The following is a 21,227-nucleotide window of genomic DNA, read 5'->3' on the forward strand; positions in this document are numbered from 1 at the left end:
TCTCCCGTCTCAAATTGTAGTGTTTGTTCTGTAGTTCATATAGCAATTAAATCTTTTAACATTCTTTTTATTGTTCTCTTGGCTATTATTTGTCTTTTATTATTATTTAACATTCCACATGCTTGTGTCTTATTTTCCCAACTAGATTATAAACTCCCTGAGGGCAGGTATGATATTTTACATTTCTTTGTGTTTCTCCATTGCATTTAGCACAATGTTACATAGCTTGTAGACAATCAGTTTATTGATTTGATTTGATTTTAAATATGTTTAATTTTAGATCTTTCAAGTGGATGAGCATTTTAAATTAAAACTTAAACAGCTGTTTGCTTTGTGTCATATTCATGTCTTCAACTAATATTCAGTAATCTTTAGCAGTTAATTGCTTTAGATTGCTAGCTTTGTGGATTTTTGCATAACAGATTTTTAATCCCAGCTGGGATTGTTCTGGGCAGCCTATTGCCATAAAATTTGTGTTTGTATGTATAAAATAATCATGTTAGCCTGAATAAACAATTTTGAAAGGTAAGTTACCCCAGGCATAAGATATATTACAAACCCAGCACAAATGAATGTGGAATTATCCACATCATTGCTTTCCTACTAGCTTTATCCCTACCACTAGTATAGATAATTATGCTGACTTACTATAATTCTTCCTAAAATCAACAGTCACTGTTGGTTTTAAAGTATTGATGAACAACTAAGGAAGGATTCATTAAACTATTTATAACAAGTATTTTTAAATAACTTTATTGTGATTTTTTTGTGGGTAGTCTAAAAATATTTTTCATAACTCATTAACTGCAAATAGACTATTGGGGTTTGTTATCAGTGTCCTAAACTAACTTGTTTAATTTGTATCTAGAAGCCACAGAAGAAGTTTCTCTGGATAGTCCAGAAAGGGAACCTATCCTGTCTTCAGAACCTTCTCCTGCAGTCACACCTGTGACCCCTACTACACTCATTGCTCCCAGAATTGAATCAAAGAGTATGTCTGCTCCTGTGATCTTCGATAGATCCAGGGAGGAGGTATGGGAAAATGTTTGTATTCTAAATTAATATGTAATTAGTAAGCTTTTTGTTCCCCCACCCAGCATCACTCTCCTATTAGTCATCTCTAATCAAAGCCTTTAGACACTTTGGAGAAAAGGTATTGGACTAAAGAAGTCAGCTGATTTGGCTTCTAATTTTATCTTCATCACATTTTAACCCAGTGACTTGGGCACATTACTTTCCTTCTTAAGGATTTTATCATTTGTGATCTCATGATGCTTATTTATGACTCTCAGAGTTTCTGTGTTAGTCAAATGAGAAAATGTATGAAAGTGCCTTAAAAACTTTAATAAAGTGACATTATTTGTTGAATCATGCAGTAAATGTTAGTGGTTATGTTGGCAAGGTACAGGATGGGTTGTGAATGGAGAGGAAGCACAAGAGGGCCTTCCTGTGAATAATGGTGTTTGTGAAAGTTACTGAGCTGTATACTTAGGATTTATATAGTTTATGTTACAATTCAAATAAGGTTTAGTTTCTTAAAAATCTGTACAAGAAAAAGATTATGTACAAAAAGATTATGGTTAGAAAAACTCATTTTCTTTTAGATAGCCTTAGGCTATTAATACTACTCCAGAATAGTTTCAGTATTTAACAATTTCCATGCTCTCTTCTTGAGAATAACAAGACTTCCCTACAGAGCTGCCCCTAGGATTGCTTATTTATAATGGCATTAAAAAGTGCTTCTCTTCAGTCTCACAGGGTTAATTGTTTTTCCTCCTTACTGCTTTCTTCAATGAACTTTATAAATGCTTTCATTGGCTTCAAGAAGAGCATGTGTTTACTAGGTTATTAGAGAAATCATGATGCTAAAGATTCTAAGTGTATTATTTCTACAGATATGTAGCGTTCTACCAGCAAAAGTAATAGCTACCTCCTGGTCATTAAAGAGTAGAGATACAACTTTGAAAAGTGCTAATATTAAAAATAATTAAGGTGTTAGTTTAATGATCTGAATCTGAAGACTCAGTTTAGAGAAGAACAACAAAAAAATTCTGCAGTATTCCTACAGAAGACTAAATCTGAGGAGTTGTGAGAAAACAAGACTTTCTGTAACTTCTCCAGATGACCCTTTTGTATATGTGTATTTGTGTGTTTTGTTTTTGTTTAAATATTGTAAAGGAAATGTGAAAGCTTTATTGTTTTTCAGAAACAGAGTGCTGAGTGGCTTTTTAAATTGTTATGACAACGACCCTCATAAAAGATAGATGGTAAAAATTGAAGTTATTAGTGTTATAATAATATAAAGTGGAATCTTTAACATCAAAAAATTACCTTTTCTAGATTGAAGAAGAAGCAAATGGAGATGTTTTTGATATAGAAATTGGTGTATCAGATCCAGAGAAAGTTGGTGGGTCAATATTTACTATATTTTAAATTTGCTTCTTTTTGATAAGTACCTTGGTTGTTAATAAGTGCAGTGTTAAGTATTAAAATGATACTTTCATTTTTAAGCTTGTGGGGCTTTTTTGTTTCTCATTTTATTTTTTTTTAGCTTTATTGAATTTAAATAATTTTATATATTTAAGATGTGCAGTGTGATGATTTAATATATGTACACGTTATGAATTGATAATCACAAGTCAGTCAGCATATTACTTCACATAGTTACCCTTTTGTGTGTGTGGTTAAGCTTATTGTTTTTAATAGTATTGCTTGACTTTTCTTATAGGTGATGGCATGAATGCTTACATGGCTTATAGAGTAACAACAAAGGTGAGTCTTCGCTCCTTTAAAAAAAATAGTGAACCCTGTTATGTAGTATGAGCTTACAACAGGGATTAAGGTTTAAGGATTTCCTGTCTTTACAAAGGTTACCATCCAGTGAGATTTCAAATAAGTAGTTACAGTGAGTTATGAGCAGTTTGTTAAGTGTAATATTCTCTAAAGTAGAGGTGAAGTGTTATATGGCGGTATGCAGGAAGGGACTTAATATAGACAAAAGTAGAGGAAGTGATGGGGGGCAGGACACAGAGAAAGGAGAATGCTTGTTCCAGGCAAAGGGGTTTGCTTTTACAAAGGTGAGGTGTCAAGAAAACAATTGTGCTTTCCAGGATCTGCAGGAAGCGGTGCCTACTGAAAATTGGTGGTAGCCTCCCTATATTATAAACAGCCACATTAAGGAATTTGGGCTTTATCCTTAGTATAATGGAGAGTATTTGAAGAGATTCAGGCACGCATGTGGCACAATTGGATTTTTGTTTTAGAAAGATCTCACCGACTACTAAATTGGGAGCAAAAAGTAGAGGTCAGGATTTCCAGTGAATTCCTTTGCAGTATCTAAAGGATTGTAGGCCTTTGATCTTAAAACAAGACGGAGATCTACAGCAGTCCTAGCTGTGAGAAGTGATATTTTATACTAAGGAATTGATTCTGAAGCTAGAATGGTGGCTTCTTGAGTTGTGTAGGAGGAGGTAGAGTCATTAGGGCTTGGATATAAGGACTGAAGGAGAGACGCCTGAGTCACTGACTAGAGGATCTCCGTGGTTGTCAGAGGGATCGCAGAGAAAAAGCAGCACAGTTTGGACGGGTGTGAGATTTATTAATTCATTGAAGAAATATTCATTAAACACTTACCATGGGCTCCAGCTCTATTCCAAGCATGGAGGTTTAGTAGGAAACAATACAAACAGGTGCCCTTCTCGCTTGGAGGTTATGTTCCAGCAAGAGATGTGGTGAATTTGAGGTGGCAGCAAGATTTAAGTGCAGGTATCCCTTGGGCATTTTGATATCTTGGACTGAAGCTCAGAGATTTGGGCCAGAGGGAACGATTTAAGAGTCATTAACATAAATAGAGTTGATGAGATGAGTCAAGGATAGAGTCAAGCAAACATTGTGTCTTTTTAAGTTTCTGTAAAAAAAAAAAAAAAAATGGGTAATGTAGGTTTTTTTTCGGTTAGAAATTTATCAGCACATTAGCTACTGTGCATTCTTTTGCAAAGTAAACCAGAGTGTGTGTGTGTGTGTGTGTGTGTGTGTGTGTGTGTGTGTGTGTGTGTGTATGTTCAGTTAATGTGATACTAACTTCTAAAAAACTGCTTTGTATCAGAATGTGAAATACCTCTTCTTCACTTGTAGACTTCTCTTTCCATGTTCAGTAAGAGTGAATTTTCAGTGAAAAGAAGATTCAGTGACTTTCTCGGTTTGCATAGCAAATTAGCGAGCAAGTATTTACATGTTGGTTATATTGTACCACCAGCTCCAGAAAAGAGTATAGTAGGTAAGTATGGACTTGTGACTGTTACTGGTTCAGTTGTAACTATACAGATTAGGATATTATGATCGTTCATTATCATGATAACTCATAATGTCCAGTGATACTGAATTTAATAAATATACCATTTATGATAATCATACATCAACTAAGGAATGTATAAGCTAATAGTTTTATTTTCTAACATCTTAGGATTTTGATTTATATAGGATCAATTTAGGATTTGATTTATATAATCTAATGTTGTTAAATATTGGGTTAGAATTTGCCAAGTTGAAAGCAGTTGAAAACCCTAACATTTTAGGGTCATATTACTGAGTAACGCTCAAAAGATACTTAATATTAATAGCATATTAACATTTTTCTAAGAGATGGGGGTATTTGGCTTTCAGCTATAAATTGTCCAGAAAGGAGATTCCATCCAGTCTGGATCTTCTAAGACCTATCATGTTAGTGTATTTCATGCTTCACTTTAATGCTTAAAAAACATTTCTACCTGTGGGTACCTGGCTGGTTCAGTCAGTTTGAGCATGCATCTCTTGATCTTGGGGTTGTAAGTTGGAGCCCCACATTGGGTGTAAAGATTGCTTAAAAATAAAATCTCAAAAAAAAAAAATTCCTCTTGTACAAGTAATAAAAGGCTTAGGTGAGAATATGCAGAAGGGAGCACCTTGTTGGCTCAGTTGGCAGAGCATGCGATTCTTGATCTCAGGGTCGTGAGCTCAAGACCCACACTGGGTGTAGAGCTTACTTTAAAAGTAAGGGAGGGGCACCTGAGAGGCTCAGTCAGTTGAGCTCTGATTCTTGATTTCAACTCAGGTCATGATCTCAAGGTCATGAAATGGAGCCCCTAGTCAGGCTGCATTCTTATTGGGAAGTCTACTTGAGATTCTCTCTCCCTCTCCTTCCTCCCCTCCCCCAGCTTCTGGGTGCATGTGTGCACGCATGCTCTCTAAAAATAAATAAATCTTTTCAGTTTTTTAAAAAAAAGCAGAAAATTACAAAAGAGAATGATTTGTTGTCCCATTAACTGTCATCTCTTAAAATTTTGTAGTTTTTCCCAGTGTTTTCAGTTAGGAGTTTTTATTTACCATACTTTGTCTTTGTATGTAAGATTATTCAGAAAATAAAAAAATGAGTCTGATCTTTAAATTGTGGGGTTTGTTTAAACATTTTGTTTGTAAAGCACTTATTGCTATCTTTAATGATTTTGAGACCTGATATATTTAAATGCATTTGTTATATTCTCTGTGATTTTTTTTAATTATAAAAAACTTTTTAGGGGCACCTGGCTGGCTCAGTTGGTGGAGCATGTGACTCTTGATCTTGGCTGTGAGCTCAAGCCCCACATTAGTGGTAGAGTTTCCTTAAATTCATGACATTTTTAAAAAACTTTAAAAAAAATGTGAAATAGTAGTAAACTCAGTATTTGTAAGACAAAAATAAGTTTAGTGATAAGAGTGGCTTGCTTTATTTTTTGTTTTTACAGTTTTCCAAATCTCATTTCCAGCTTAGTAGGAAATAGTTACGTTCTCCTGTATGTTTCTACATTCTGTTGTGATATAACACACCTTACAACCTTTGTAAAACTCCACTGAACTCTCATGAAAGAGTGAGAGTAAAAAAGACAATAGTTTAATATTATGAAAATAGCCTTTGGTGCACACTTCCCCACAACCATACAAAAAAGGGTCTCAGAAATCTTTCTGGTATTCTCACCATACTTTGAGAACTGCTAACCTAGTAAATCTTATTTCTTTTACCTCTGAACTTTTGCAGTGGTATCTTTTGGCATCCTTCTGTGTAGGGAACTTAAGTTTCATGTATCACAAATTGTTTATTATTATCTTTCTTCCTTTGACTTTAGTTGTGCAACTATTTTTATATATCAGAGGGAAAAAATTATTTTTCTCATTTTGGTGGCTAACATGCTAATCTAGTCCTTAAACAGTGAGCGCCCCCCCAAAAGAAAATTGAAAAAGTAAATTTTAATGCCCACGTTTATTATGTTTCAGGCTAATATTTTGCCTTAGTTAACCTTCCACACATTATTACAGTATAACAAATAGCATGTGTAAATTTAAAGTAGAAGTGTGAAACTAAATCCTGAGAGCATCCTTTTCTGAAACTGATTCTGACAGCCTTCAAAGGGTTATTAGGGACCAGTCACACAGTTTTGTTTGTATTATCCATATACATGGCCAAGATAGCCTCTTACATTGTAAGGCTATCAGTTAAATTATAGGACTAATTAACATTGAGAGCTTACTGTACTATGGCCCTGTACTAAATAATGTGCTTTCTCTCATTTAATCCTCATAGCAACTTTATGAAGTTAACTTACTGTTGTCCTTATTTAATAGGTGTAAGGAAGCTAAGGTTCATGAAGGTTACGTGACATGTTCCGTGCCATTCAGCTACTAAGAGGCAGAGCTGAGCTTTGAATACAGGCCATCTTACTCTAGAACTTATATTCTTAATCACTATTCTAGTCTGCCTCTAATTTTGGTATTTTTAAATTATTGTTATGGTTTGCTTTTATTTTTTATCCAAAATAAAAAACTTTCCAATTTTAAAAATAATCTAATGCTGTGTTATTGTAGACTTGTCTAATGTAATTTAAGGTGGATTGAGTTTTTAAAATTATTTATTTATATACCACTTTATTCCAAAAAGGACTTGAGACAACTACATATAAGGCAATTTTTTTAAAAGATCAAAGTAAAGAAATTAGCAAGAAAAATAAACAGTCACATAGTAAGATGAAGTCAAGGTAAACAGTTCCTTCAAAATGTATGCATAAAGTCTGAACAGTCACTAAAGGTGGATAAAAAATTGATCTGTGAACTTCCTGGCAGCCAATCAAATACAGAAGCAGTCATTTTTTCATACTGGCCATCAATTTTTTTTTAATAAAAATGAATAGGTTGTCTTAAGAAACTGTTGAAATATGGGAGGCCTTTTTGATTATGTAGGCAGCGGTTTTCAAGTGATGAACACTTAAAGTGAGGTAGCAGAAAAGGGACGGTAACTTGCCTTTGTTGCTGAAAAGTTGTTAACTACCCCTGAAGGAAGAGGAGTCTTTTCATTAGCCCAAAACTGCTACCCCTTTATAAGATTAGTTAACTCAAAAACACCATTTCACTAAGCTTTTAGAAAAGAACAACAAAGTTGAAAAGTTTTAAAAGTTAACTGACTAGAGTGTTTTTTATTTGCTGCTTTGGCCTGTATTGGTTACTTGTAGGAAGTAGCATGAGCACAAGATCCTTAAAGGGAAAGTGATAAGATATTTCAGGGAAACAATATGTTGAATAATTAATATCCCACTTCAGTTGGTCCATTCAGGATAGATAATTTTAGGTGTTTGGGTTTTCTTTTTCAAAGTTGTAACTATGTTAAACAAAACATTATCGGGTGATATGTTTATTTACCAGATGTACCAGCCTGAATAAGAATTACATGGTTTTACATAATCCTATTTTTAATGCCTTTGTTGAGATATAATCCACATAAGTGGATATAATTCGGGGCATCTGGTTGGCTTAGTTGGTAGAGCATGTGACTCTTGATCTCAGGGTTGTGAGTTCAAGCGCCATGTTGGGTGTAGAGCTTACTTAAAAAAATTATAAAGTGTATGTAATTCAGTGTAGTATATAAGGCTTCTAGTATATTCAGAGTTGTGTACACACCACCACAGTTCTAGAATATTTTTATTACCGCTTAGCCATCATCCTCTAATCCACAAGCCCCTAACCCCATGCAGCCACTCATTTACTTTCTCTGTAGATATGTCTATTCTGGACATTTCATATAAAGGGAATTAGACAATGAATGGGTCTTCGTGACAAACTTCTTTCACTTAGCTTTTTTTTTTTTTTTTTAGGATTTTATTTGAGAGAGAGAGAGCACGAGCACAGGGAGGGGCAGAAGAAAAGGGAGAAGACCTCCCACTGAGCAGAGAGCCGGATGTGGGACCCTGAGATCATAACCTGAGCCGAAGGCAGACGCTCAACCAACTGAGCCACCCAGGCGCGCCTCACTTAGCATGTTTTTAAGGTTCATCCATGTTGTAGCCTATGTCAGTATTTTATTTCTACAGAATTGATGTTGAAAGGAAAAAGAACAAGGGAAAAAGAATCTGCAGTCTGATATGGTAGTGTTAAAATTGAAATTGCCATTACAGAAATGATTAACATGATTCTAGTTTTTTAAATTATGAAAGCACTTGTTTCAACTATTATAAAACCAGCTATGATAAACATCATGTTCTCAGACTCTGTAGTGGGGAAAATACTTAGCAAATTCATGGATTACACTTATTTTTCTAGTCCCCAAACTAAAGAACCTTAATTATTGCTTATAAGAAATGAAAATATTAATTGAGGGGCACCTGGGTGGCTCAGTCAGTTAAGCGTCTGCCTTCGGCTCAGGTCATGATCTCAGGGTCCTGGGATTGAGCCCCGCATTGGGCTCCCTGCTCAGGGGGAAGCCTGCTTCTCCCTCTCCCACTCCCCCTGCTCGTGTTCTCTCTCTCACTGTGTCTCTCTCTGTCAAATAAAATCTTAAAAAAAAAAAAGAAAAGAAAATATTAATTGAGCTTAAATTTGCTAATGTGAATCTCTTTATGCATATTGAAATGCAAACACATTTTAATTTACCAAGAGTGTAGTATGTCAAACAGATGAGGAACCCAAACGGGTAAGAAGACTGCAGACACAGCTCACCTCTGCTCTATCTGGTTTTGTGTTGTACTTACCAAGTTGAGATGTTAATATAGCATGAGTTTTAATTCCTCAGAAGTATGATACTAGTGATAAATTTAGAGCTTTTGTCAAGTTCAAATTTAAAGTGTATTTTAAATATGCAGAAATGACTAAGAGATGTTTACAATAACATAAAGTTATCATGTGTCTCATTCTATTTTTTTTCAAAGGCATGACCAAGGTCAAAGTGGGTAAAGAAGACTCATCATCCACTGAATTTGTAGAAAAACGGAGAGCAGCTCTTGAAAGGTAATTGTGGAGAGCTGTGCATTATTTCAGTAATAGGAGTCTAATTCCATTATGTGGCACACTGTATTTTAATGATTAATTTTTTTCACAGTACCATTTCATGACTGTTATACTAAGAGTGTTTTATACTTTTAAGAAAATTCTTTTAACAATACAATACTGTGTTCTGCTTTTATTAATCCTCACAGTGGATTGATATTTAGCAATAGTGTATGTAACAGAATAATACCATTTTTGTACCCTGTGACATAAGCAGGACTATAAAGGCATGAATTAGTTGGGGATAGAATTAACGTATCTTGGGGCACCTGGCTGGCTCGGTAGAGCACGTGACTCTTGATCTTGGGGTTGTCAGTTCGAGCCCCTGTTGGGTGTAGAGATTATTTAAAATCTTAAGAAAAGAAAAGAATTAATGTGTCATAACTATAGTCCACATGAGAAGTAAAAAACTGCCAAGCTTGTAAAAAGATACGAAAAGATTGATAAACTTTTGAATTTTTAGTATTTAGTAATATTTAGGTTCTTAGGAAGTTCTGCCTGTATTCAAGTTCTGTGTTGCATAATTTGGCTAATTATAGTTCATTTAAAGTAATTTTTCCTTTGAATTATTACGTGGTTAGGAACATTATTAAATACAACAAAAAATTAGGTTTGCGCTTTCTCCTTTAATTTTGTATAATTGATTTTGACTTGAGTGCATAATAGTATTGGTCATTTATTGAGTTGACTGTATACTTAAAGTCTGATGTATTTGCTCTACCCTTTTTTAGAGTACTTGACACATTTCCTGTCATTTTGAAGACTTGTCTTCAAAGTCACAGAGTAAAAAGAGGAATGAATGGGAGGATCCCAATCCTAGAATCTTAACATTTATTCCTTATTTGCTATGCTGAAAATTGAGAAAATGAATTTGAAACTCTCTTAAAGCCCAACTTTTAGAACAGAAGTTGGTAACCACCTAGACATAAAAATTTTCTAACTTCATAGGTTTTTTTGGTTTGTTATTTTAATTGAATTTTGGACTAGTATATTTATCTCCAGGATACACATTATTTTTTCACCTATATTTTAAGACACCTTATTTCTGGGTTTTAGTTATAATTTGTTTACATTTTAAGAAAATGCCACAGAAAAAAAGGTTTGAACAATTTACAGTAAGAAAGCTAAAGAATATGCAACTTAATATTAGGGAGGACTTAAAGGATGAGATTATGTCTGTGAGAATTGCAGTTACTCAGGAAAAGGATTTAAACTGCATCAAGAGAAGTTTAGGTTAGGCATTAGAATTGTTTATGTTATGAAAGAAGTCATAGACTGAATGTTTTTAAGAGTAAAGGGTAGATAATGTTTGGTTTTGATTTTGCTTATTAGTTCTTCTTGGAAGTGTAACCATGACCCTTTGAGAAACCTTTCAAGTCCTATTTTTCTATGAGTAAATTTGAAATATTTCAGATGGCATGCTTGATAAGGAACTTAATGAAGATTTATTGTACCTAGGGCATATAATTTGATTCTACATTCACCTTTCTTGCAACTTGACTGCATTGCATAGTACTTACCATAACATTATGCAATATGAAACATTGAGGAGAGTTGTAAAATACTGAGACTTAACCTGCTAGATATTTGAAAGTAGTTTCTTCAGTGATAAATGTTACTTCTTAAATGCTACCTTAGTGGACTTTGCAGGTTAAAAAAAAGGAAACCGTGTGATAGGAGGGAGAAAGTCATTTTGCCTTAAAAATCATGACTAAAGAAAATTTAGGTGTAAAGGTCTAGAAGCAGAGGAATTGGGATGCTTTTTCTAAAGGCAGGTTTCTTAAAATTTAAAAATTAGAGAATAGGCTTATCTGTGGGATACCTAACCTAGTTGAGTCTGGTAGGACAGGGAAGTATTTTTCTTTGTATATACTACGTATATACTATAACTATTTATGTATTTATTTGTTGGTTCCACTCAGAAAATCTAGATGACTGTCTTGAGTGAAAGGATGAACATCTAGTAATAAAATACAGGAAGAGAAAGGGAATGGTTAAGAAAGCTACTCTCCTGGGCACACTCACTAAAGTAAGCAGAAACTACTTGTAGGAAGAATGTCCCTAAGACTTGAGAGTGCTTCACGTTTTACCTTAAGACCATATTGAGTTTATATCATAGGTAAGGATACAGTTCTGCAAATATAAACAGAAGTATAGAGTTGCATGAAAGGGATTTAGCATCCTTTTTTTGTTGAAGCCTGTACTCCACTACACACTCTGTACCATGTGACTTTGGGCAGGTTATTGAACTTAAATACATTTTTACTTACCTTATGATGTGTCAGGATTGTGTTCACTCCAACAACCCAAAAATTCCACTGGCTTGGCCTAAACAGTTAGCATAGGTTAATTAGTCTACTCTTTTGTATCAGGAAGTACTTAGGATTATCCACTTCATCAGGAAATCTTGTTGCTTCTTTCTGATATCTGTAATACAGCCATTTCTCACCAATACAATACTAGTCCAAATATTGGAATTAACTGCAGTAGGCTCCTAATTGGCCTCTTTGTTTCCATCCTTGAACCTCTACTCTTTTAATACAGCAATAAGAGTCATCCTTTTAAAATATAAATCAGATAATAATGCCCCCTTCCCCATTTCACTCAGTAAAAGCCAGAGTCCTTATAGTGGCCTACAGAACTTCACATGACGGGCACTGCTCACTCTATTACCTCCTTGATCTCATACGCTCCTTGATCACTCTGTTCCAGACCACGCTGATGTTTTGCTGCTCCTCACAGATCCTAGGCATTTTCCCACCGTAAGAGTTTTTTCACTGGGCTCTCCCATTGCTTGAAAGCTTTTGTCCCCAGGTATCTGCATTGCTAATTCTCTTGTCTCTTTTAAGTTCGTGTGTTCAAGTGTCCTCTTTCCAGTGAAGTCTTTTTCTGATGATTAGCTTCATTCTTACCTGTTCTCTTTGAATTGCCACCAGTATACCTTATATACTTGATCACATTTGCTCTACTGTTCTATCCTTTCTTTTTCCACAGCATCTGCCAACTTGTTACATGGTATATAATTTATGTGTTTATTGTATTTATAGTTTATTATCAGTCTTCTCTTACTAAAATACAGTTTCTACTGATAAACCGAGTGTTCAGAACAGAAAATGACATTTAGTAAATGCTTAATAAATATTTGCTGAAGGAACAAATGAATGTCATCAAAGATGAGGCTTTTTCTGCCTTTCTGTTCTCTCATTGTTAGCACATGTGTTTAAGTTTCAAGCAAGAGAAATATTTTTAACTTTGTTCCTCTGAATTTTGTATAACCTGCTTTATTTTGTTTTATTTTCAATGAGTAAATAGGAGCTTAAAACCCTCAGTGATTCTTTCCTTGGAGCAAATGTGAAAAACAACTACAACTGACTACCTCTCGTTGAGTGTGATACTAACTTTTCGTCATTTCCTTTATGTCTTCCATTTCTTTCTTCCTTCTAGTGTTTCTCTTCCTCCCCATGCCTCTTTTCATGTTTCTTCCTTTATTTTCCTTTTTATTCTGCATCCATCCTTTATATATCTATAACCTCTCTGACCTTACTACTGAAATGGTGAGTATTTACAAATACTCATTAATTTAAAATCTATCTTAGGATACGCACCATCACTCATCATCAGGGAATTGCAGATTAAAACTACAGTGAGATATCACCACACCTGTTAGAATGGCTAAAATCAAAAACACAAACAAGTGTGGACAAGAATGTGAAGAAAAAGGAACCCTCTTACACTGTTGGTAGGAATGCAAACTGGTACAGCCACTCTGGAAAACAGTATGAAATTTCCTCCAAAAATTAAAAATAGAACTACCCGATGATCCAGGAATTGCACTATTAGGTGTTTACCCAAAGAATACAGACCCTAATTCAGAGGGATGCAAGCACCCCTATGTTTATTGCAGCATTATTTACAATAGCCACATTATGGAATTAGCCCAAGTATCCATGGATAGATGAGTGGATAAAGAAGGGGGTGTGTGTGTGTGTGTGTGTGTGTGTGTGTGTGTGTGTGTGTGTGTAAAATGGAATATTACTCTGCCTTTAAAAAGAATGAAATCCTCCATTTGTAGTGATGTGGTTGGAGCCAGAGTGTTATGCTAAGTGAAATTAAGTCAGCCAAAGACAAATACCATATGATTTCACTTTATGTGGAATTTAAGAAACAAAACAAGTAAGGGGGGAGGGAAAAGAGAGAGACAAACCAAGAAACAGACTCTTAACTATAGAGAACACACTGATGCATACCACGGGGGTGTGGATGGGCTGATGGGTTAAATAAGTGATGGGAATTAAGCAGTGCACTTGTCCTGATGAATATGGAAGTATTGAATCACTGAATTGTACACCTGATACTAATATTACACTCTTTGTTAGCAGAGGTGTGGTAGTTGGGGGAATGGGTGAAATAGGTGATGGGAATTACAGAGGACACTTAACTATGATGAACACTGGGTAATGTAGAGAATTGTTGAATCATTATATTATACACCTGGAAGTATTATAACACTGTATGTAAACTATAATGGAATTAGAATTAAAAACTTAATGAAAAAAGTGAAAAAATAGACATCTTTATGAACATAAGGATTATGAAGATGAAGGATAGTTTCATGGCTCGTAAGAAATACTGAAATTGATAATGGTATTAAGATTGTGAAGGGAGAAAAAAATGCAGATCCGTTCCTTTAATTGTCTGATTTAAAAACACACCACTTACAAAAGGAATTTTCATATAAAATGTGCTATTGAGAAAAACAAAGTAGACATACTAGGTACAACCAATTCGAAGAACAAAGTTCCATTGAATGTGATAGTACTTTGCAAAGCAAAGTAGTGGCCATTGTAATATTAAAAAATAACATTATAGTACATCTATATGATAGAATTTCATGTGGTAAATAAAAATGGCATTAGAGAATATTTAATGCTACAGAAAGGTATCTACAACTTACTGTTTTGTGTAAAAGGGTACATGACTACAAGCAGCATAATGGTGTAATATTTTTGTTAAAACCAAAGCCTCTGAGTTTGTGTGTGTACATACTCACACTCTTAGAAAAAACATTAAAAGGTAATTATCTCTGGAACAAAAAATCTTTTATGTTTCTGGTCTTAATTTTAACATTATGTAAATATAGTACTTTTAAAGAGTTGGTTGATTGCTGTTTACTTTTGTGTAACCCTTCAGAAGTAAAGTTTTACTGTCTTTTTCTAGAATACCATTTTCCAAAATGATTCCTCAGAATATTAATTTGTGGTAGGGTGAAAAAAGGAAAATCTGTAGACAGTTGAGTCTTGTTAACATAAAGTTTAACAAAGTTAAACCAGGTTTATTTCCTGCAAAACTTCTCACAGTATTTAACATGCTGCTGCTGTCCATTATGACCCAGAGGAATATGTATGTAATGTATTACAGACTTTATTGATTGTAAAACCATTCTTTTTCCTAGAATACTGCATGAGACTAGTATTCCACGGAACTCACTTTGGAAAGCTGTTTTAGAATATAAGTGGTATTAGGTAATTACATTTAGGTTTGAAATAATTGGGATGTTCCAAGTTTGGGTATGACATGTTTTGTCTTCTATGACAAACAACTTGCTGCTCTCAGCCGTACACAGTCTACACAAGTAAATAACAGTATTGAAGAACTTGAGTGTTAAAATTGGAAGTAAAATTCCGGTGGGAAGATACCAACATTGTCTTTTAACACAGAATTAGTGTTCCTGTTGCATCTCGTTTTTAGCCTGATAATATAGGCAGTATATATATTTTTTAAGCCACGGTGTAGTTGTCTTGCACATATCAAATGCTCTATTTCTGTGGTAATATTTTCTTACTAATCAAGGCTAATGACTTGAAGTTTATTTGAATATATAAAAACAGAAGTTAACATGTAAGCCATGATAAAATAGTCATCTTAACCATTGTATAGAATTTGACTATAGAAAGTTACCAGTGTTTTTCTGAAACTTTAGGCGTATTTTAAAATCTTATAATGAGGTTAGAAGAAGTTACTGATTAGATTTGTTCTGCAGAAATAGAATAAAGGTATATTAACTTAAGTAAAATACTGTAATTGAAATGCACATGTAATCATTGGGGAAAGAACAGTTTTTTTGAAAAATGGGATTAGATAAGTAAACAAGAATCATTAAATAGTGGATCTTTTTTCTTTTTATGGATGATGGAAATTTGGGCTTTTCTACTCTCTACTACAGGAAAACAAAGTTGGGCTAATAGTGATTAATAATGGTGTTGTGCTTGTCATTTTTATTTTGTGTGGTGTCATATAAGAAAAACATGATTCAAACTTTTAGCAAAACCTTTTTAAAAATAGAATTTTAAAGAAAATTTACCCCTTGTCAAATAAGGATCAAAACTGATTTGATAATTTAAATCTGCTGACAAGGAAAAAAACTGGTAGACTTTTCTCCATTTTGGTAATAATAGGAATAATAAAATAGTTGATTGGAATATATACAGTGATATGTGTGTTGGGACTCTGAAATAATAGCTGGAAACATGGTGACTCCACCAAAAAATAAAATTATTCATCAAATTCATATACCCTTTTACAACTCTTAATACTTTGCAGTGTGAAGTTTGGTAAGTTATTCACCCTCTCCTGTATCCCCCACCTCCATGACCTACCATGTCTCTTTTTTTTATAATTATGAATTTGCAAAAGATAAAATGCTTTTTAATCCTTAAGTTGCTTTTAATTAAAAGTATAAATAAATTAATGTGAAGGCAGACTGAGGATATTGTTTTATTACCTAATTTTTATTGTTTTATATTTTCTTAAATCTAGGTATCTTCAAAGAACAGTAAAGCATCCAACTTTACTACAGGATCCTGATTTAAGGCAGTTCCTGGAAAGTTCAGAGGTATTATTTCTACCTTAAATTTTCATATGATATGAATGTTCTCATTATTTATGTTTGTTATTTTAATAACTTTTGTAAAAATATATGTTCCATAAATAGTTGGATTAGTAAATGGAATAAAATGATTTTTTTGGCTTAGTGTTCTACTTAGCTTTAATTATTTAAATTACTAGCACAATACCTTCCTGCATTGATAATTATAGGATGATCAGTTTCTTTTTCAGAAATTTTAAACCACATTTAGAAGAATAACTTACAGGTAGTCTAATTCTCAATGCCCAAGTTGTTGCTTTAGGCATTACGTTGAAATAATTTTATTGGGGCCTCCTTTTAGAGACATTTGAATGCGTTCGTATGTCTACATTCTGATATTCTTACTAAGGTTCTGAAATGCAAATGTGTGTCTTAGAAGAACTTAAATTATGACTGTGCTACTCCTTACATTTGAGATGTTTGGTACATTTGGGGCTCATCACAGTTTGGAGTTTTAATTACTACCCTTTGAACTTTTAAAAAATTTATTTGAATCCCAGAATTTTTGAAAAATACAGAATCACACTGTCCTTAACTGAGCATAAGGAGATTTTTCTCAAGACTTTCTTCTTCTTTCCTTATAAACAAGTTTATTTCTGCAAGCAAACAGGTGGCCAATGTTAAAGTACTTGGCAATTTCTTAATATATTTTGACAAACAGTGTGTTGTTCCATCTAAATGTAAACGTGCAGAAGAAAAGCAAATGGAAAGTCTATTTTTTAAGTTTTCCTTTGAGAGTGTACAAGTAGTGTATTTGAGAAATTAGATCTCACTATTGAAATGTGTGAGAGTGAAGAAAATACAACCTTCTTTTTTTCTTTTTCTTTTTTCTTTTGGTGAGGGGGTGCAGTCCCTTTTGTGCCCAGTTAAACCTCCAGGCTTTTAACCGGTTTGTTTGCCCTTATTTGTCATTCAATCCCAGCTGCCTAGAGCAGTTAACACACAGGCTCTGAGTGGAGCAGGAATATTGAGGATGGTGAACAAGGCTGCCGACGCTGTCAACAAAATGACGATCAAGATGAATGAATCGGATGCAGTAAGAGCTGATTTTTCGACTTGAATAATGAGATGAATTAATGAGCCCAACAATTGCATTTTAAAGCTGTACAAGTAGAAAATAGGGTATTAATTTGCTTATTGAGTTTAGTTCTCAGCCACATCAGTTGACTACCATGGTTATACATGGTTAATTTGTTGCTTTAAAATAAGGAATGTGCCTTGCTATTGGTAACCTAATTTACAGTGGTTTGTTCTTGCTAAATTAGCTCCATTTCTCATTTTTTTTTCTTAGTGGTTTGAAGAAAAGCAGCAGCAATTTGAAAATCTGGATCAGCAACTTAGGAAACTTCATGCTAGTGTCGAAGCCTTGGTCTGTCATAGAAAAGGTGTGTTTGCCATGTTATTTATGTGCTAACACTGTAAGTTAATTCAAATATTTTATTTAAGTTTTATTAAAATGAACATTCTGGGGTTACCATAGAAGAGAGAGAGCAGTAGTTTAAGAGAATGTTTTCTGTTTGAATCTTGTTAATGTTTTTTTGTTCCACTTTAGCCTCACTTATAGTTGAGAAGTAGAAAAATCCTGAGCTTATAAAAATATATTTTGAATTTTGGATTAAAACTTGTTCATTTGATTAACTCTTTGTTAAACATACTTATACTTTAGTGAGTGAAGATGTCTTATTAGTAAGTGATATAACTAAAAATATCAGATTAAAAATTTGATATTTGAAATTTATCTTTAAAAAATTTTTTGTGTACCTGTATTTCATAGAAAACTCTGAATTATTTTCTTCATTTTTGAACAACCATATTGAAAAGTCTGGGGAGAGGAAGTTTGTTAAAAATTGATAGAAAAATTAAGTTGTAATTTTTTAATTCTATCATGAGATTTTTATTGTTTTTTTAAGAATACAAGGATTTTAATGTTAGGTTCTTAAAATACTCAATAAGTAATTTTGTAGGTGCCATTACCAGTAATCCGTTTCATTAAAACAATTACAGAAGTTCACCAATACACTCATTATTGAAAGTAGTTTATAACAGCTTTTGCCATTTGTACTCTACCTCTTAGGCAATGGCTTTATGGTTCTTAGAGAATTTTACGTAATGTAGAGCAGTTTCTAGGCAATGTGTTATTAGTCAATGACATGTATTCTGTAAACATCTGTTTTTCTTTATTCAAAGTATCTGAAATGATAATGTTCAAAAATCTCTTTTAGAAATTTTTAGTATTTCTACTGAGCATTGTTCAAGCATTGTTGTACACCAAGAAAAGAAAGAATAAGATTTCTATAAATTGTATGTATAATTTTACCTGGCTTTTCTCTTATTAGCTAAGTAATATTTTCATTAAAAATTATAGACATTTTCAATTTCAAATAAATGTATAAAGCCAAAAAATATAGTATAAATTGATTGTAAAAGTGTTCCCATTGCTTTCCATATTAAAAATAAATCTTTTAGGGGCACCTGGGTGGCTCAGTTGATTAAGCAGCTGCCTTCGGCTCAGGTCATGATCCTGGAGTCCTGGGATCGAGCCCTGCGTCGGGCTCCCTGCTCAGCGGGAAGCCTGCTTCTCCCTCTCCTTCTGCCTGCCACTCTGCCTACTTGTGCTCTTTCTCTCTGTCAAATAAATAAATAAAATCTGTAAAAAAATAAAAAATAAAAAATAAATCTTTTATCTTTTGCAGGAATACACAAAAGCAGTGAGCACTTTAGGAAGAAAGGGGAGGCTGATTATTATATTAAATTATTAAACATAGTTCCTCCCCTGGGAATATAGGCAGTGGTTCTTCTTAATTTTTCTTCAGTGTTCTTCTTAACTTTCAGTAGAGCTCTGAGCAGTTGGCATTTATGCCAAAGGCATTTTAATTACCGCTTGTTTTATGTTAATTATTTGAGAATAATTATTTGAATGATGCACAAACTGATAAAATTTAGAGGGAAGGTAGAAAAACAATCGCAATATTTAAAAACTTTACTAGTGAACACTAAAAGTGAATCCTTTTTTGTTTTCAGAGCTTTCAGCCAACACAGCTGCCTTTGCTAAAAGTGCCGCCATGTTAGGTAACTCAGAGGACCATACTGCTTTATCTAGAGCTTTGTCTCAGCTTGCGGAGGTGGAGGAGAAGATAGACCAGTTACATCAAGAACAAGCTTTTGCTGACTTTTACATGTTTTCAGAACTGCTTAGTGACTACATTCGTCTTATTGCCGCAGTGAAAGTAAGCTTTATTCTGCAATCTTCTTGAGTTCTTCTCACTTTTGTGGTTTGCTTCTAGAAGAATTTGGTTAGCTATAACCAAAAGCTATAACATGTATTTAGGTGTGTAAGTTCCGTGTTCTACCAGTACATGTAATGGTTTCAAGATGATGATTTGTAGCCTAATATTTTCTTTCCACTATGACTCGAACAATACGGTAGATATAATTGATGTTTTTAAGAGATCTAAGAAATGCTAAATAAGATAAAACCAGTACAGATTGACTTACATATTTACATGTATAAGTTTACAACTAACTGGTAGCATTTATTGTTCGTTCTAGCATGAACTGAAACTAGTCATGGGCTTTGTTATCATTAGTAAAGGTATAACAGGAAGCAGAACAAAACCAGAGCTGATTGTTGCATGAATATGTTTAATGGTGGCTTTTAGCATGCTTTTGGACTATAAGCAGACATTCTGTGCATATACTGAAGTGTGTAGTTACTGTGTATTTATAGATGAAATGGGACTAGATTAGATAATAAGTTGTGTTTATCTAGTGGTAATTTTAAGGATAAACAGCTCAGTTTCTGAGTAGTTGGGAAAGTAATCGAGTTAACTAATGAAAATTGGTATTCTACAGGTATCTCCAATATTCAGACAGTTAAACTGCATGTTATTTTATCTATCCTGTGTTTCATAAGGTACTTTAAGATCTTACGGCGTCTTTCAGTTATTGTTATGAGCATTAATTATCATGGGGCGGAGGAACTGGGAAATTACCTTTTATTGAAAGTTATGAGACCTTGTTCCTCGCTTCCTTATGCAAAAATTTTTTTAGCTAAAGTCTATGATCAAATTAGTATTCATCTGCAGTCAGAACATTGATACACTGCATATTTATGATCCCTGTTCTCAAGCTAATGGTGACAATTAATTGCTAGAAGGCTCTTAGCACTTCAGAATGGTGATATCTTGGGTTTGGTAAATTACCAGGTTTTCTTGTATTACTCTTTATATTCCTGGTGGTTAATTTTTCTTTTTAGTTATTTAAAGAAGTTAATATAGGGGTGCCTGGTGGCTCAGTTAAGCCTCTGTCTTCAGCTCAGGTCATGATCCCGGGGTCCTGGGGTCGAGTTCCACATCGGGCTCGTTGCTCAGCGGGGAGTCTGCTTCTCCTTCTCCTTCTGTTGGTCCCCTGCTTGTGCTTCTCTCTCTCTCTCTCTCTGTCAAATAAATAAAATCGTTTTAAAAATAGAAGTTAATATAGATAGCAGTTATTAGAGTACACTTCATTGTATATCAGCAGCTTGTGATAAACAGAAATCCGGTTCACAAATAATGGTTCCTGCTTCTCTCCTACCCACTCTCAACCTCATTCCAGAATTCCCACTAGCATGAGGGCTGCTGTAAAAAAGTAGAGCACCTTTCAGAATAACTATGGGTCCACAAAGGGAAGCTGGGCAGTGTCTGTGAGAAGGAGTACTGGCTGAGAAGAGCTAACCTGGGAGGACACTCCCTGGTGGGAATGGCCTGCTAGTGTCCTGGGTGATGAGCCCTTGCCTCACCTGGGCCGGCCTCATGCTGCCTAAATCTTCCTACGTATTTTTACATTCTCCGAAATTACACTTGGATTCATGTTTCCCAGCATAACAGTGACACTAAAAGAGGTGCCACGATCAACTGAGTTTGGGAGATAATATACAGTATCCCTGTCTTACAGGTTCACAGAGCGCTAAAATGCTCAGAGCTGTCTACAAGTAAAAAATAAA

General features: G+C 34.1%; 1 protein-coding gene across 1 annotated transcript in view; it reads left to right on the plus strand.

The window, feature by feature from the left end:
• Window positions 1–21,227, plus strand: part of SNX2 (sorting nexin 2) — a 45,631-nt gene that overhangs the window by 15,993 nt on the left and 8,411 nt on the right. The window contains exons 3-11 of the mRNA XM_025860818.2: window positions 869–1,032; window positions 2,341–2,407; window positions 2,729–2,772; window positions 4,135–4,276; window positions 9,204–9,282; window positions 16,138–16,213; window positions 17,169–17,282; window positions 17,538–17,631; window positions 19,268–19,473. Of these exons, the coding sequence (XP_025716603.1) occupies window positions 869–1,032; window positions 2,341–2,407; window positions 2,729–2,772; window positions 4,135–4,276; window positions 9,204–9,282; window positions 16,138–16,213; window positions 17,169–17,282; window positions 17,538–17,631; window positions 19,268–19,473 (986 nt within the window). The remainder of the gene's footprint in view (window positions 1–868; window positions 1,033–2,340; window positions 2,408–2,728; window positions 2,773–4,134; window positions 4,277–9,203; window positions 9,283–16,137; window positions 16,214–17,168; window positions 17,283–17,537; window positions 17,632–19,267; window positions 19,474–21,227) is intronic.

Source organism: Callorhinus ursinus, unplaced genomic scaffold, assembly GCF_003265705.2.
Source record: "Callorhinus ursinus isolate GAN/ISIS: 27379988/994484 unplaced genomic scaffold, GSC_fseal_2.0 scaffold30, whole genome shotgun sequence".
NCBI lineage: Eukaryota > Metazoa > Chordata > Mammalia > Carnivora > Otariidae > Callorhinus > Callorhinus ursinus.